This window comes from Antechinus flavipes, chromosome 2 (genome assembly GCF_016432865.1).
Source record: "Antechinus flavipes isolate AdamAnt ecotype Samford, QLD, Australia chromosome 2, AdamAnt_v2, whole genome shotgun sequence".
Lineage (NCBI taxonomy): Eukaryota > Metazoa > Chordata > Mammalia > Dasyuromorphia > Dasyuridae > Antechinus > Antechinus flavipes.
The window spans coordinates 378,165,540-378,184,608 of record NC_067399.1 but is presented as its reverse complement, the minus strand read 5'-3'; the positions used below and the strand labels follow the sequence as shown (position 1 = coordinate 378,184,608).

Sequence of the window (19,069 nt, the reverse complement as noted above, 5' to 3'; positions counted from 1 at the left end):
TTCTAGATCCTATTTTTCTTGTGCAGCAAGATAACCGTATAAATATGTATACATATATTGGATTTAACATATACTTTAACATATTTAACGTATGGGACTACCTGCCATCTAGGGGAGGGAGTATGGGGAAGGAGGGAAAAAGTTGCAACAGAAGGTTTTGCAAGGGTCAATGTTGAAAAATTACTCATGCATATGTTTTTGTAAATAAAACTGTAATAAAATAAAAATTAAAAAATATAAAAGTTTACATTTTCAGTTAAGATAGCAATATGAAAGACAGAAGCCTAGTGTTCCCACTCTAACAAAGATCTAAAAAGGATCAAGTTCAAAGGGATCAGTTCAAATAATGACCAAGAAACCCAAAAACCCAAAAAACTTCAAAACTAGGACCACACAAAGACAGCCAGAACCCCCAGGTCCTAAAAATAGAGTCCTGCCAAGGAAGACAACACTATTTTGGGTAAATATACCTGAATATGAAAGCAAGACTCTGACCTCAGAGGATCCTGTAAACCACCTAAAATCCTGGAGCATCTACCTACCAAGACAAATACAGAAATTATATGAACACAACTACGACAAAAAATTCTTTCCATACATAAAAGCAGATTTAGATGATCAAAGAAATATTGCTCATGTCAATATCATACAAATTACAATGCTACTTAAGTAAATTTATAAATTCAATACCATTGTAATCAAACCACAAAAATGTTATTATAAGACTAAAGATAATACTTTTGAGGAAGAAAAAAAGGTTAGGAATCGAAAGGAAAATAATTTTTCAAAAAGTATAACAGATGCCAAGCTAAACTATAAAGCAGTAATCATCCAAACTCTTAACTATGGAGATTGAATGTGAATCAAAGAATATTTTTGTTGGTTGGTTGGTTGGTTAGTTGGTTGGTTTGTATTTTCTTTTTGTTTTTTTCCCCTTTTGGTCTCATTTTATTTGTATAATATGACAAAAATGGAAATATATTTAAAAGAATTACACATGTTTAACATATATTAGAATGTTTGCCGTCTTGAGTGGGGGATAAGGAAGGGAAGGAGAAAATTCTGGAACACAAAATCTTATAAAAATGAATGTTGAAAATTATCTCTACATGAATGTGGAAAAATAAAATACTATTAAAAAATAAACATGAAGACCTTCTTTTAAAAAATTATGCAAACTCTGGGCAGCTAAGTGGGGCAGTGAATAGAGCACCAGCCCTGAGTTCAAATCTAATATCAGACATTTAACACTTCTTAGCTGTGTCTCTGTGGGCAAGTCACTTAACCCCCAATTGCCTCAGCAAAAAAACAAAAACAAAAACAAAAATCATGGAAACTCTTTGGTAGTAATTGAAAAATAGAAAAGTTCATCAGTACTAATGAAGTACACAGAACCCATAAGATCCATGTACTTGGGTAAGGTCTCTCCATTCAACAGACATATGACCTAAATAAAACAAATAAAAAGGATCAAAAAAAATAAAATAAAATGGATCACTGTGATTACATAAAACTGAAAAGCCAAAATGTAATAAGAATTAGAAGGGAAACAATGAACTGGGAAAATTTTCTGATAAAGGACTGATAACCAAGAGAATAACTGCAAATATATAACAAGTCATTCACTGAGAGACATGGAGAAAGGATATAAGGCAATTCTTAATGAATTAATAAAGACTCAAACACCATAAGAGAAAAAATTCCAATAAGAAAAAAGCAAATTTAAAACATTCTAAGATTACACTTTGCAACCATCAGATTGGCTAAAATGATACAGAAAAGAGCAGCTAGATGGTGTAGTGGATAGAGCCCTGAAGCGAAGAGGACCTGAATTCAAATCCAGCCTGATTTTTTAACCCCCAATTGAGAGACACACAGACAGATATAGAGAAACAAACAAATAAGTAAATAAGTAAGCAAGCAAATAAATAAATAAATAAATGGAAAACTAAATGAATGAATAAATGAAAGATAAAGAAAAGAAAATGATGATTATTGGAAGTTCTATGAGGATACAGGCATACCAATTCCTGTTAATGGAACTGTTAATCAGTTTAAGCATCATGAAAAACATTTTGGAACTAACCTAAAGAACAACTAAACTGCCTCCACTTTGATAGAGTAATACTACTACTGGAAACATCACCCAAAGAGTTCAAAATTAGAGAGAAGAAAAAGATCTTTATGTACAAAAACATTTATAACAGTATTTTTGGATTGTAGCAAGGAATTGGAAACAAAGTAGGTGTCAATCAGATGAACAATGATTGAACAATTACTATGGCATAGTAATGTAATAGAATATTGTTGTACTATAACTAATGATGAAAAGGACAGAGTCAGAGAAATCTTGATGGACACATGTGAACCAATGTGTAATGAAGCAAGTAGAAACAGAAGAACAATTTATACAAGGGTAACACAGTAAAGAAAAACAATTATAGAAGGCTTAATCATTATTAATGCAAAGAGAAATAATGATTTTAATAGACTAATGATGAATCATTCTTTCCACCTCTTGGCTAGCAAATGATAAAGAACTGGTACAGAGTGAAAAATACATTTTCAGTCATGGACAATGTGTGACTTTGTTTTGCTTAAGTATCTTTATTTGTTATTTAAGAGGACTTTGGTGGGGGCGGAGTTAAGGGGAGGGAGAAAGGCTTGTTATAGTGTTACCCTCCCCAAAAAAAGGGGGGGAAGAAAAGAACTAAAAAAGCATCAATGAATCATTAAAAATACACAGAAGAGAGTAGAAGAAAGTCATAAGCAGGGCAGTGTCTGAAATAACACATTAAATTTGAAATATACACTTTAAAAAATAAACTATACCTAGTACAGAATTGCAATTTAATTCCAGTTCTTTCTATGAAGAATGATTATTAAAAAAATAAAAAGAAAAAGGCTTGTCAAATTCATAATAATAAAAAGGAAACTTTTACAAACAAAATAAGAATTCATCTGATCCATGGTCTAACTTGGAACAGTGTTTCCCCTTTGGAAAATGCAAAGCCAGATGTCTAAGATGGCAGGAACCAAGATAGTTATCTATATTGAAATGGAATAGGGATGGCTCTTGCCACAGGACTATCCGGAATGACAGGATAGTGAATTGGTTTTCATTTATTTCTTTCTCTAAGATGTCTTTTGTGGTGGGTTGTTTCTGTTTTCTTCTCTATGAATAGAGGGGCTTTTTACTTTTATTTCTTAGTGTAGTATGAACAAAGCTGCTGCTAGAAAACCTCTCAACTCTTAACACTTTTTTCCCCTGGACTTAGAATCAGCAATCTCCACATCTTCCTGAGTTCAAGTCTGGAATCCGACACTTATTAGCTGTGTGACTCCAGGCAAGTCATCCTCCATTCCTCATCAAGGAAAAAAAAAAAAAAAAAAGAGCAGGAAAAGAAAATGATAAATTATTCCTGTAGCTTTGCCAAGAAAACCTCAAATGGGATCAGGAGAAGTTGGACACAACTGAAATGACTGAAGAACAACACTTATCTGCTTATATTTATATCCCCTCCCCTGCAGTGGAATGAGACCTCTTTTGATGAAAGACATTTTTTCTTTTTCAGGTTTTGTCTTTGTATCCCCAATGCCTAGCACAATGCTCTCGCACATAGTAGGTGCTTAATAAATGCTTGTTGGTTGGACTGAAATTGAAGATGCTACGACTATGGAAGAGAAGAGTGATAGAGAGTAATAAATTGTTGGGTAGCACATCAAATTTTTAGGAATCTGAAGATTTGTTATGGAAAAAAGAGATTGTATTCATGTGTAGCTCTAAACCTAGAGTGAAAACCAACTGATCCAAGTCCAAGGAAAGTGCAAATTTTAGTTCAATATAGGTAATTATTGGAGCAGCTAGATAAAAGTTCCAAGCTTGGAATCAGGAAAAGTTGAGTTCAAATCTGGTCTCAGACACTTACTAGCTATGAGAATCTGAACCCTATTTGCCTAAGTTCCTCATCTACAAAAATCAATTGGAGAAGGAAATGGCAAACCACTCCAGTATTTCTGCCAAGAAAACCCCAAATAGAGTCTCTATTAGACATTCACAACTGAAAATGATTGAACAGGGCAATCATTTTCTAACTCCTGGAGATCTCCAATAAAAGATAGCAAGGTCTGCACATCCTGGGATGTATGCAAGTGGACAAACAGGTAGGAAATATTGTAGGGAGATTTCTGCTTTGAGTAGGAGGCTGCATAAATGATCATTAAGGATCCTTCCAACTCAGAGTCACTTAAACCTGCCAAAGTCTATCACATTCTTGCTTTTTGCCTGGTTAGCAAGATATTAGAAAAAAGGAGAATGAAGATATGTGACCCGAGTCAAATCGATTAATTGCATTATGCCTCAGTTTCCTCAATTGCAAAATAATAATGAAGTTGAACAAGAAGACCTCTAGATCTAATGCTGAGACAAATCCATGGGTGTGTACTGGAGTGCTAGAAACTAGAGTTCTTAACCAACAGTGTGGAGGAAGTTTAGTAATTGGCAAGAGACTGTTAGGGCATTAGCAGAGATATAAAATTTCACTTGTGAAAATATTTAACTGTCAGCGTTATTATTCAATGTAAGAAATAAAATAAATAATTAAAAGAGATGGGGAACTTCCTCAGGAATACAAACAAGGCAATCTGGGTTGTAGCCCAAGTGTTCTTCCATTAAAGATCTCTTCTAATGGCTCATTGGGGAATAAAAGAGTCCATGAGCTCAGAAATGTTACTTTTAGGAGAAGAAAAGCTCCAGCATGTCTCACAAAATTGCAAAGGTTTTTAGCATCAGTTAAGCTTAACAATATGCCATAAGTCCTGAATTCAGACAGCTATGGAAAAGAGACCTTACAACCACAGTACCATAGATTAAAATCCTAGAACTAGAAGTTTTGCCAGCACAATTTCTTCATTATGCAAATAATAAATTATAGCAATAGCTGGCATTTGTATAGCACTTAAAGTTTTACAAAGCACAAGTATATATGTTATTCATCTGATCCTCACAAGAATCCTGTGAGGTGGGCATTATTATTATCCCCATTTTAGAGATGGAGCAACTGAAGTTAGAAGAAGTTAAATGATTTACAGAGGATTACATAGCTAGAAAATATCTGAGGCAAGATTTGAATACAAATTTTTCTAACTCCAAGTCCAGCACTCTTACCCAACGTATCACACTGCAAGGTGTTTCTGGCTGTTTCTGGCCTGTTAAATGAGTTGCTTGTAGTAACATTAAATAGGTTTAAACATTAATTGTGGGATTTGAATCCACATCCTCAGATGTGACAGTGTTCTTTCATCCTTAACATATTAGTTTTACTTCCCATATCATGGAACATAGCATAGCAGAGCTAGCTTTGAGACTTGAAAATTCAATCCAAACCAATCAGTAAACACTGTGTACACAACTTCCTACAGGAAGCATTGCCTCCAGAAACATATATAAACTGCAAACAAAACAATGCTCCTTATATACATTCCCAGGGCTTGAGTTTATTAAGAGGGAACAGAGCACATATAAAAATAACCATAATACAAAATAACACATTATATGTGATTCAAAAGTCTAAGGCTAAAAGAACAAATTTAATATGATAAAGTTTGTTTTTAAATGGATCTGTGAATGTGATCATAACATATGATAAAGCTCCCAGTGAAGAAACTTGAAATCTTTCCTTGTCCACTGATCCTGTGTTACTCTTGTCCCTATCCTCCTATAATTTCTCCACAGGAATTCATCCACTATGCTAAGGACCCACTTCTATCTCTCCTGATAGCTCAAATTTAACAGTTGAATTATTTACAAGTAATTCTTCCCTCTTGCAAGGTTAACATATAAATTTATTTGCAAGATCTAAGAGCAATGCTTATATATATTATGAGCAGTATCTCTTCAGAAACAGTGGGGGTTAAAACAAATTTAGGAAGAGATCCACCTAAGCAAAGTCAAGAAAACAAGAAAACAAAACAAAAAGAAAATAAACAAAACCAAAAAAAGGGAGAAGATCTGCAAAGATTTTTTTTAAAACAAATATTTTGAAGAGTAGAACCATCACTTAGGCTATTAACATCACTATCCCAGATGTTCTTAACACTTAACAGAACAAAGAGGGATAAAGAAAGTAGAATAGGCCAAATGCTTATAAAGGAGATCAGATAGGGAGTGACAAAATGTGGGGTGTTGAAGGATCACTTGATGAGGAATCTTCAGATTTTTTTCCTTCAAATATCAAAGAAATAGGAAAAACAACAACAATCTAGATCTTTATTAATTTCACAAAAAGGAAACCAATTCAATATCAGCAACTTTCAACTTATGAAATAGTTTAATAGGAATTATGTAAAGACTTATGCAAAGGAGTCCTCATAAGTAGATAACATTTCAATGAAAATGAGATGTGGATTTGGGTAACAAGTTCACTAGAGTAAAAAGTGTAACATGGAAATCAATTTAAAAAAACTAATGAAGACTTTCATTTATATTAATATAAGCACAGAGCATGGAAATGATGGTCCCATTGAATTATGTTCACATCAAGGCCCTATCTAAATCATTGTATCCAGTTCTGAATATTCTATTTGAAAAGCAACATTGCCAGAAAGTAAGATTCATCTTACCAAGTTCAAATCTGGTCTCAGACATTTACTAGCTGTGTAACCATGGGGTCTTTACTTGGGACTCTGGTGGGGAGAAGGATGGGCAGAAAAATTGGCTTACAAGCAGACTCATGGAGTTTAATCCACTGGTAGGTTAGAGACAATTTTTAATGTGTCCCAGACACTTAATAACTATGTGCCCCTGTGCAAGGAGTGAAAACCACTGAACACCAGTTGTGATAGTTCCCCAAGAGGAGATTATATGATCATTTGTCAGGAATACAGAAGGGATTCATAGTTGGAGATGAGTTAAATTACATGACTTCTAACTCTGAGGTTTTATGATACTAGGTAAATAAGTGTAAATGAATTAAGTTCAAGGAAGAAAGATCATGACTAAGTGGACTTGGTCATGGAATGCTGTTTATAATGAGGTTATAATGAGCAAAACTTTAAAGAATGGCTAAGATTTCAAAAGGCAAAGAGGTGGAAGGAAAACAATTGAGACACAGAAAACAACATGAGCAATATATCACAGGTATACAGAGAATGCTATATGAGAATAGCAGAGACTTTTTGAAGATTAGTATAAAAGACTAAAAAAAAAAAAATTGGCAGTGTCAGCTTACGAAGGGCAATCAATAAGTAAGACCAAAAAAATCCCAAAAAACAAACAAACAAAAAACTCACAAACTTGTATTATATAGGCAATAAAGGACATTGACCCCAAAGTTATAAAACAGAGGATGTATAAGCTGGAAATCACTTTACAATCACAGAACATAAAATTTCAGAGTTGGGAGTTTTGGAATTATAGAAGGATTATCAACATCAGACCTTAGTCAGAAACCATAGGATCTCAGATTTAAAACTGGAAACCTCCTTAGAGGGTTTTTAGTCCAACTCATTTTACAGATGAGGCAACTAAGGCCAGAGAAATTTAATGATTTGCCTGCACTCACCCAAAAAGTTAATGACAATTCTTATCAGAAATTGGCTTCTGCAATAAAATACTAGCCAAATCAGTCAAACGTTGGCTAACTCGAAACTTTACTTAGTTGTAATCTTAGGGGCCCAATTAGTCCTTGTCTGCAGAGGAAATAGACTGGAGCAATTGAAGTGACTTGCCCATCTAAGGTCAGATAGCAGTAGTATCAGGATCAGGAAATGAACCTCTCTCATTTAACTTTCTCATGTAACCTACTTCTTAACAGCCCCTCTACCTCTACCTCTACCTCCATCACAGGTCAAACTGAGCAATTAACGTTTTCAAAGAAAGGTAGGAGTGAATAACAAAAAAAAAAAATTATTCTCTAATACCTTAAGGGTAGATGGGATGTGGGATTTGGGGTAGGAAAATAGAAAGCAGCTCCTCCATGAGGGCTTTTTTTTCTCAGTGTGGCCTCTATTTAACACCAAAATAGTTTTAATTAAAAATACACTGGGGTGTTCACAGTCCAAATTACTGTATTGCCTTTTGTATTGTCTTTCTCATCTCTGCCTAAAAATTTCATCAACACAGCTGCTTCCTCCAAGTGATTCATCCTGAGTCCCCATACATGTTATTTTTCCGTCGAATTTTCTAAGCCATCCCCCCGGGGAGACTGTAATTGATATTGGAGTCCACATTGTGGTTATTCACTCCAGCTGACTCCCCTGCTGGGCTAATAAATGAAACAGCTATTGTACCCCAAAAGCAAAGCTTACAAAAGAGCAAGAGTCGCTTGTAATTTTCTCTCAAAATAAGAGAGAGGGCACACAGCCTGGCACAGGGAATGGATGCAGCACTGACGGCCAAGAGAGGCAAGAACTCTGCCTTGAAGCAACCACTTATGACTCCCTTCACCTAGTTTAGAACAGTAGAATAGAGAATGTCAAAGGCAGAAGGCTTCTGGGAATCATAGAACACAGTCTGTGGGAGCTGGGCTTGGAATTTCAGAGCATGGAATGTTAGAAAGGGGAAAGGATCTTACCAAAAACTACTCATTCATTCATTCAGCCAACAAATACTTATTAAGCACCTACTGTGTAAAGATAATTATATCAGGTTTTAGGAGAAATTATATAAAACCTGGTTAAGAATTGGTCTTCACTCTCATTGGATCTTGAGAGCTATTAACTTATAGTCTAGACAATGGAATGGCAAGAGCTGAAAGGAACCTTAGAATCAGTGAGAGTGAGAGAACTGGAAGGGACCTTGAGGTCATCTAATCAATCTATTAACAAGCATTTACCAAGCACTTAGTGTGTCAGGAACTAAACTAAGAAAACATTAAAAAAAATTTTTTCCTGCCCTTAATGAGCTTACAATCTAATAGAAGAAATAAATAGGAATTATAAGTAAAAGTGAACATACAAGAAACGAATTACTACAACAAACATTTATTAAGCACCTATTACGTACAAGAGATTATGGTCGGCACTAGAGTAAAGTTCCTCCTGCCTTGAAGGAGCTTTCAATCTAACAGGGAATAGGACATTACACAAGGTTGGATTCAAAAGGAACAAAGAAAAAATTCTTGCTACTCTAAGAAAATCTCAAGAGGAAGGATAGGAAGAAGATAAGAAAGTTTCATGGAAGGGACAGCATCTGGGCCTTGAAACAAAAGGATTTCAACATACAGAGAAAAAAAGAAATCTGGTCCTCAGTATACAAATAGTGACAGATACTATCTATGTATACAATAAACAGGAAAGTAGTAATCACTTTTTTAGGCTTTCTAGATTTGAGATGTTCTCCAGCTCACTTCAGTACCTAAATATGCTGTATTAAGCTCTCTCCTTGATTTGCCTCTCAGCTCTTTCCAGAATCATTCTGAATAACAAGTAATAGCAATATTGTATAATGATCAACTGTGAATGACTTAGCCGTTCTCAGCAATCTAATGATTCAAGACAAGCCCAAAAGACTTATGATGAAAACTGCTATCTATCTCCAGAGGAAAAAAATGTTGGAGTCTGAATACAGATCAAAGCACATTTTTTTTTTAACTTGCTTTCTTTTTTTCTGATCTGTGTTCTTTTTTGTAACATGGCTAATATGGAACTATGATCTTCATGACTGCACATGTATAATCTATATCAACTGTTTTGCCAATCAATGAAAGAAGAAGAAATTTGGAACTCAAAAATATAAAAAACAAATGTCAAAAATTGTTTTAAATAAAAATTGTTTAAAAGCTGTTTTTCTGGAAGGCCTTGAGATGGGATCTCCAAAACCTTGCTTTATAGTATCATAGAATTAAAGCCTTAAGGGACATCAAGAATGTGGGTACCTTATCTTGTTTGAGTGTGAAATGCCTCATCTATAAGTATTGAATACTTATATACATACACACACACATTGACACACACACCTTACACTATATATGTATTTAAGTATATAATGTTAAGTGTTCTATACTTACATTACCTACATCACATGGTTGTTAGGAGAAGAGTGAACTGTATTCATCCATGAATTATGGGTAATTCAGATCCTAGCTCAGATTCCACTTTCTTCAGACTACCTCAGCCTAAAGTGATTTTCCCTTTCCAGAGCTCTCAAATGATGTCCAGTGCCACTTAAGCCAAACCAGGCCTTAAAAGGAATCCATTGTGTAACACTCTCAACACAAGGTCATCCACTCTCCACCTGAAAAACTCCAATAAGAAAGAACCATTTCTTCATGAAGAAGCCCATTGCATTTGGGCCAGCTCTAATTGTTAGGGACTTTTTCCCTATTTGCACCTGAAATCTGCCTCTTGATGACTTCCATGCACTAATCCTCATAGTTTACAATCTATGTGACTAGTTAGTCTTCATCTTTATGTCTCCTCAGAGCCTAATATATGATTTTGCATCCAGCAGACCCCTACAAAATGTTTGCATTCAGTTTTTCCCTCTAAGCCTAGGGCCTGTCTATATCATCCAATGTCATCCTCTGCAATTGGTACTTTTTGACGCTAACTCAGTACTCCAAACAGGCCAATTTCCTTACTATCTTGTGGACATACTGCAAGAAGGTCCTTCTCTTTGCCACTGTTTCCACTATCTGGGAATGAAATGACCACCACACTAATTCTCAGGCCTAGCCAGGCTCATGCAGCCTTCAAAGCTCAGGTAGTATCTTCTCAATAATAACTTCTTTGAATTACAAGGTAAGAATATTCTCTTCTTCTTCCTCCTTGACTAACCAATTTAGCCAGATGCAGACCCTGCTCTGCATCTCACCATTTGCACTCTTCACTTTGTCATTTTAATTACAAGCAAAAAAAAAAAAAAAAAAGAATGAAAGTCCCTGCCCTCAAAGAGCTTACCTCCTAATGAGGAAAAACAACATAAAAGGAAACTGAAAGTCAGGGGATCTAAGGGACTGGGAGAGAAAGGCAGAGATGTATGATGGAGAAAGCAGTCTATAGATGCAGGAGTAGAACCCAGTGAAAAATAAAGAAGAGAACATGGCTGATCTGGATCCTTTCCATAAAATGAAGGGGGAAAAGGCTGCTGAGTCATAGTGAAGAAAGAAGTCTGGAAAATCAAGAGAGGAATTTAGGAGTGAAAATCCAAAGCTCAGAACATCAAAGCCAGAAAGCTGAATTTAGAAATCTCAAAGAGAAGGGGAGAAAAACAGAAAGAGATACACAAAGAGAGAGAGCAAGAGAAAATGATAAAGAAAACAACAAGGCAAAAATCTGGCTCCATCTTAAAACTGGTGAAACAATTAATTTAAGTGTTTTGATTCTAAATATGCTCCTTCCTCTTCAAGACTGCTCTTCATACCTCCTGTTCCTGCACTGTGACACTAGAGAGAGAGCCTTAGAATTTGGCTCTTCAATTTTACTGCCTAACAGCATGGGTGACCTTATTTTGTATGCCCAGCACTTAGCAGTGCCTGCATACAGTAGACATTTAATAAATGTTTACTGATTTACCACATGACTTTGGACAGGTTGCATGATCTCTCTTAAACTCAATTTCTAGAAATGAGGCCATACCTTCCACGCCCCATTCTTGTGAAGATTAAATGGAAATTTTCATTGAAAAGCATATAGCATCATGGTGGAAATAGATTTCCATTTTCTCTTTTATCTCTAGGTAAGAGTAATAATCTTGGGTAGAAGTAATTGGTTAGAGAGAAGGAGGAAGAAAGAAGAAAGGAGAATAGCAAGAAAAAAAAAGGGAAGGGGAAGGTGCGGAAGAAAGAAAAAGAGAGAGAAAGAAAGAGGGAAGGATAGAGAGGAAAGGAGAATAAGAGAAAAGGAAGAAGGAAGGAGGAAAGAAAAGAGGAAGGAAAGTAGGAAGGGAGGAAGAAAAGAAGGAAAGAAAAAAGGAAGAAGTGAGAAGAAGTCATGGGGATATTATATGGTACTATTCATGGGGGGAAAATATATCAACATACTTATGCAGCATGGATTGACAGTTGTAGCCATACCTGAGAGAGAAGCTTGTTGTCATCCTCAAGCAGTTTCACCTTTGTTTCCAATTGTCTGATGTAATTGCAAGAGGAGTCTTGAAAGACAAAAAGAAAGAAAGGGAGAAAACATGTTTACTTCTAGAGAAATCAATTGCTGTTCCATCAACACAGAATTTCCACAAGATATATACATGCATAAGGGTATGAGTGTATGAACTGAGAGAGTGGGTCCTGGCTCTGAAGAATGTTAGACTTGTGAGGATAATGGAGTTGGGTTTTCCTTTCTAGTATTCATATCACTATTTTTCAAATGATGATTATTTGCCCTTCCCACCATACAGGCATAGTCTAATGAAATGACAGGATGCTTTTTAAAGTATATTATTTTTAAAGTATAATATTTACATATTATAAATATTAGTTTTTATGGCCTAATATGATCACAAGAGCCAATACTGCTGCAAAAATTCTGGCTTATGCACCTTCCCCTAAGCTAACCCTCCCAGCTTCTCTACAGATATGAAGGACTACCGTATAAATAGGAAGACCCTGGACTGAGAGCCAGGAGTTATGAATTCTATTCCTGGTCCTATCAATTTGTAGCTATGTGACTTGTGGCAAATCATTTCACTTTTTTGCCTTCAAGTTCTGAAAGGCTGGACAAAATAGATGATCTCTGAAGGCTCTTTAAACTCTGATAAATGAATCTAAGTTCTATGATTCTAAAATATGATTTAGCTCTGACATTCCATAATTCTACCCCACTCCCTTAAAGTTCTGATATTCTCTGATATTCCTACCTCTTCAACCTGTGACTAATTAGGACTTGTGATTCTAGTCCCTTCCAGCTCTGCTATTGTATGTCCTCTGATTCTATGACCTCTCTCACCTCTGGCATACTATGTTCTAAAATTCTACAGCAACTTCCAGAGCTTACACTCTATAAATCAGTGATAGTCTGATGTATGATCCAAGGCTAAAAAAAGAAATTTACACAAAAGAAAATTAAATCTATTCCCCTTGAGACAGACAAGATTTTTTTTGAATATTTCAAGTACTTTTTGCAATAAAATCACAATAATAGACTAAATATTCATTTCCCATGTCCCATCCTATTGCTTTGTCTATCTCCTCAATTCAGACAATAAACCAGATTTCAGATGAAGGTATAAGGACAAATAATTGTTGTATAACATCAATGCCAGAAAATGCTGAGAATTTAAAAGGAGTAAAAGAGGAAGATGGGAGAAGGAAGAGAAAGAGAAATGAAGAAAAGGAGGGGGAGAGGGAGAAGAAAGGGAGAGGGAATAATTACACAAGAAGGCAACAAAACAAGGGGAGAAGGAGGGAACTTTGGAGGAAAGAAATAATAGAAAGAGAATATTCAAAACTTAAAGGGACCATCACAGACACATGTAACATTAAAACTAAAAGAGTCTTAATCACTTCACTGAGGATAAGAATAAAAAAGGAGCAAGGAGGAGAGGAATAAAGAAGGGAGAGTAAATAGGGAAAGAGCCTCTCCTGAAGCAGGTGAATTTCATATAATTAGTTCCCAACTCTCTTCTCATATCATTTCCCATAACCAGGGCCAGATTATTATGTTTGCTCCCTTAGGAACTTTTGAAAGCATTAAGACTTGGCTTTAGACCATTCCTGTGAAAAACTGGAAGATGCCAGAAAACAAAAATAAATTGTGTTAAAAAAAAAAAAAAGACTTGTTCATATATTGATGATATATACTGACATATACCAACTGCCCATGTGCTGAATAAATGAGAAACAGTTCAAATTTCTATAGTGCTCACTCCCATCAGAAGAGTTGTGAGACATATAAAGGATGATTAGCCCAGTTTTAGAGAAGAGGAAAAAGGCTGAGAGAGATTAATCCACTTGTTCATGATCACTCAGCTAATAAATGTCAGTGGTGGAATTTGAACCCAAATCTTTCTGGTTTTGAGTCTAGTGGCTTACACTTTCCAAGGAAACTTTAGGAAAAGAAAGAGGCCTAAAAAGACACTTAAATCCAACTCTCTCCTTCTATAGATGAAGCTCAAAAAAGGAAAGGGAACTGCCCACATTCAGATCAAAGCATTTTAGGTCATGTCTTCAGAGATCATTTCTCTCAATCCCTGAATTTTATAGATGAGTAAACTGAGATGCAGAAAAGTAAAGCAATTTTTCCAAGGTCCTAGATCTTTCATTTAAAGTTGGATAGGATTCTGTAGACTGCAAAAGCAGCAACTGGTAGAACCAAGGATCACTCCCAAGTCCTCTGACTGCAAATCTAGCGTATACTCCCTTTAAATTTATACTTATTCTGTACCTGGGGAAAATAAAAATTTGAAATAAAGAAAAAATTTTAAATAATAATAAATTTATACATGTTTCTTAAGTAGAAGGAAGAAAGATACAGAACCCAAAGCACATATTTTTGCCTTTAAAACAAACAAAAATCGAGCAACAAGGTATAATAAAAGAGTACAGGAAAAATAATTAAGAGAGCTGGGTGTAAGTCTTTATGCTGACCCTAAGGCATCATTTACCTCAGGCAATTCCTTTTTCTTAATTTCTCCTCAGTAAAATAAGGGGCTCGGTTCTAGATGATTGGTCCCGGTGCTCTCTGACAACCCATGATTTTATGCAGTCCTGGGGGAGTGCTCAAGAGTGGAGGAGGGGAGGAAGATGGAAGGGAAAGAAGTGGGCCAAACGGGTAGCCTAGCAACTAAATGTCCCAATGCGAATGACTGAGAAATCTGCAACTTCACACAAACAGCTGACAAATCTCTGCAGGTTTTTCCCTTATCAGAAACCACATTCTCAGAATACTTCTTTTTTGCCTTTCTGACCTTCACGTTATCAGTTTTTTTTTTTTTTTAAAGCTAGATGTAGCACTTTTCCAAAGGCTTATTTAACCCCACCCCATTCCACCCCACCCCACCATTCACCCAACTATTCTCCATACAACCAGTCGGGAGGAATGTGAATGACTCACTAGTCTACTACTAGGCACAGTTGAGGAATTAAATAAACAGGTCTCTCTTCCCTGAGACCATATTCCTCCGGCCTCACCCTCGAAGAATGTGGTTGAGGTAGAATTTCCTTTCTCAGACACAAATGGGACAAATGCATTTAAGTATTACCCCTAGAAAGCATAAACTTTCCAGGTACTTCAGGTCCCAGTAATCCCAAAGACTCTTTCCACTTCCCCTTCCCCTTTATAGTCTCAGTTCTAAGCTTATTCTCTAACTCCCACCAATCCTCTGCTCAAGTACCATTTGCTTTAAATGGCTTTTCCTTTCCACACTCCTCTCTCCCAGTTGTTAATACCCCAGGCTCATTACTGTGTATTTTACATTTGTTTATTAGAATCTGCTCGCAAGATGATCATTAAATTTTCAGTGTGAGCATTATTGTTTTGTTGACTGTCTAGACTTGAGTAATGGAGAAAATATTATTAATGCAAATTAAACTTAACATGTGTCCTGGGAAACTGTTTTTTTTTTTTTTTTTTAAGGTTCTGGTTCTTAAACACTTATCAATCTACCAATGAATATATTTTATATATTCATCTTTTAGTATGTCATTCTCCAGTAAAATTTCTTTTTTTTTTTTTTTTTTTTTTTTGAGAACAGGGATTATATCACTTTTGCATTTTAAATCCCCCGGTATATAGCACAATGCTTAGCAGAAAGAAAACAATTAATGCTTATGGATCAAGTAACTGTCATTAATTCACTGTGTGATCTCATTAAGCCTCAGTTTCTTTGTCCATAAAATGGGGTTAATAATCCTTGATTTGTTTTTGAAGAATTGAGATGGAAATTAGATCTTGCAACAGTTACAGAAGAGAATATAAATGCTTGAATAACGGATACTATAGCAGAGCATCTTAAACTTTTTCCGCTGGTGACATCTTTTCACCAGAGAAATTTTTACATAGCCTTAAGTATATAGATAAATAAAATAGATATATAAATCAAACATTTAATGATAATAAATCATAATTTTGCAACCTCCCACACTCAGTTACACAATGCAAAATGGGGATGAAATCCATAGTTTTAAAAAGCTTAAGAAGTCTGAGAAAACTCTCTGTTTTTACTTCTCTTCTTCACTTCATCATCTATTCATTCTCTCATATTCTCAGAATGGGCATTTTTCTCTATTTTTTCTCTTTTATCTCTCAGGGAGATAGGAATTTGGGTTGGTTCTATGAGACAGTAAGTGGTACAGTGGTTAGTGGACTGGGTCTAGAGTCAGGAAGACCATAAACATTTTCTTGCTGTGTGAACACTGATGCTTCTTTCTTTTCTCTTCCCTTTATTGTCACAGAGAAGTTTCTGATGCAAAAACTCCCTCTACCAATGCAGGTCTGCACCATCCTGCAACTGAAGAGCCTTAGAATACTGAAAGTTAAATGATTTGCCCAGTGAAAGGGACCAAGTATGTGTCAGAAGCATCATTTGAATCCAGATCTTCCTGATTTCAAGGTATGTTCTCTATTACTGCCCCTCAATCAGTTTTTTGTTCAGTCATTTGACTCTTCATGACCCCAATTGGGGTTTTCTCAGAAAGGACACTGGAGTGATTTGTCATTTCTTTATCTGGCCCATCTCACAAATGATGAAACAGGTCAACAGGGATAAGTATTTTGTCTAGGGTACATAGCTAGTAAGAATCTGAGCCCAAATTTGAACTCAGGTCTTCCTGACTCTAGCTTTAACATTATACCACATAGCTACCCAATTAGTTATTGAAATCTTATTTATTTTTCAGCTTTTGAATCTATTTCATCCTCTCTATTCCCCATTCTGATAGAAGCTTTTATTACCAACTACTTTGGCAATTATAATAGTTTCTTTTTTCCTTTACTGTCTCTCCCATCTATACTATATTTCAAACCAATGACAAACTAATATTCCTTATTTATAAATCTGCTCAAAACACTTTAGGGTCTCTTTGCTGGCACTCAATGCCTCCCCACAATCCAGCACTACACTATCTTATCAGCTTCTGGGAAAACATTGTTACAGTTAAAGGTTCTGATAAAGGTCTCATTTCCAAAATATATAGAGAATTGACTCAAATTTATAAGAAACCAAGCCATTCTCCAATTGATAAATGGTCAAAGGATATGAACAGATAATTTTCAGATGATGAAATTGAAACTATTTCTACTCATATGAAAAGATGCTCCAAATCATTATTGATCAGAGAAATGCAAATTAAAACAACTCTGAGATACTACTATACACCTCTCAGATTGGCTAAGATGACAGGAAAAGACAGAGACAAATGTTGGAGGGGATGTGGGAAAACTGGGACACTGATGCATTGTTGGTGGAACTGTGAATGGATCCAACCATTCTGGAGAACACTTTGGAACTATGCTCAAAAAGTTATCAACCTGTGCATACCCTTTGATCCAGCAGTGTTTCTACTGGGCTTATATCCCAAAGAGATCTTAAAGGAGGGAAAGGGACCTGTATGTGCAAGAATGTTTGTAGTGGCTAGAAACTGGAAACTGAATGGATGTCCATCAATTGGAGAACGGTTGGGTAAATTGTGGTATATGAATATTATGGAATATTATTGTTCTGTAAGAAATGACCATCAGGATGATTTCAGAGAGGTCTGGGGAGACTTACATGAACTGATGCTGAGTGAAATGAGCAGGACCAGAAGATCATTTTACACTTCAGCAACAATACTACATGATGATCAGTTCTGATGGACGTGGTCCTCTTCAACAATGAGAGGATCCAAATCAGTTCCAAGTGATCAGTAATGAACCGAACCAGCTACACCCAGAGAAAGAACACTGGGAAATGAGTATGGACCACAACATAACATTTTCACTCTTTCTGTTAGTTTTCTTGCATTTTTGTTTTTTTCTTCTCAGGTTATTTTTACCTTCTTTCTAAATCCATTTTTTCCTGTGCAACAAAATAACTGTATAAATATGTATACATATATTGTATTTAACATATACTTTAACATATTTAACATGTATGGGACTACCTGCTATCTAGGGGAGAGGGTGGAGGGAAGATGGGGAAAAGTTGGAACAGAAGTTTTTGCAAGAGTCAATGTTGAAAAATTATCCATGCACATTTTGTCAATAAAAAGCTTATACACACACACACACACACACACACACACACACACACATATCTTAACAGCTTTATTTCAATCTGTTTCTAACAAAGAGGACAACTCACTACCTCCTCTGTTTGTCTGATAGATATGTATAGCCTCCACACTCTTGATTATGTTGCTCCTTATTTTTCAAGTGCTTTTTAATCTCCTGTTTCTTACTCATCCTTCAAGGCTCAACTCAAATAACTATCTCTACTGGCAATCTCTGATTCTTTTAAGAAGGCTCTCTCATCTAAAATTTACATTTTTCTGTCTCTCTGTTTCTTTCTTAAACACACACACACACACACACACACACACACACACACACACACAGAGCTTACCCTTCAGATGAAAATAAGTGGATCCCTTTAAAACCTAAGATCAGATTTTCTTTTCTCTACAGTTGCTAAAATACAAGTAGCTGCCTTATCTAACTGAAATATGAGCTATGAACAAGATGTCCTGAGAAAGTAGAATGACCATTTGGATAAATCACTTTTGTGAGCTATGAGAATTCTGTCTGCTCTTCTAGAAAAGATGCTGATAGCACTAAACCCAATTAGTTTTTCTAAATTACCAGTTCACCTCTATGGCCTACAAGGAAAGATGACTGCCCATTCCATGTTGACTCAGTCTTTTATAAGGCTCTCAGACAGAATGAATAATCAGTTAAATTCCTTCTCTGTGCCTAACCTGCTGGCCACTGTCTTCTCTCCTCCAGTTCCCTTTGAAATCAGATACATATTATAAATATGAGGTCTCTGACAGGTTTATGACCAACTCTCAGATTTGTAGTCAAAAGGACCTAGGCATCAGGTAGCTGAACAAATGTCTCCGAAAAGAATATTGGAAGCTCATTTGAAGAATGGCTCAAAGACTTTGGCTTTAGTTTGAGGATCTCAGGGAAATCAAGATTGCAGGTAACACAT

At 35.7% G+C, this 19,069-nt stretch overlaps 1 protein-coding gene across 2 annotated transcripts in view; it reads right to left on the bottom strand.

Moving 5' to 3' along the window:
• Nucleotides 1-19,069, bottom strand: part of CCDC85C (coiled-coil domain containing 85C) — a 190,264-nt gene that overhangs the window by 44,567 nt on the left and 126,628 nt on the right. For both annotated transcript variants that reach the window (XM_051978410.1, XM_051978408.1), the window contains exon 2: nucleotides 12,015-12,091. In XM_051978410.1, coding sequence (XP_051834370.1) covers nucleotides 12,015-12,091 — 77 coding nt within the window. The remainder of the gene's footprint in view (nucleotides 1-12,014; nucleotides 12,092-19,069) is intronic.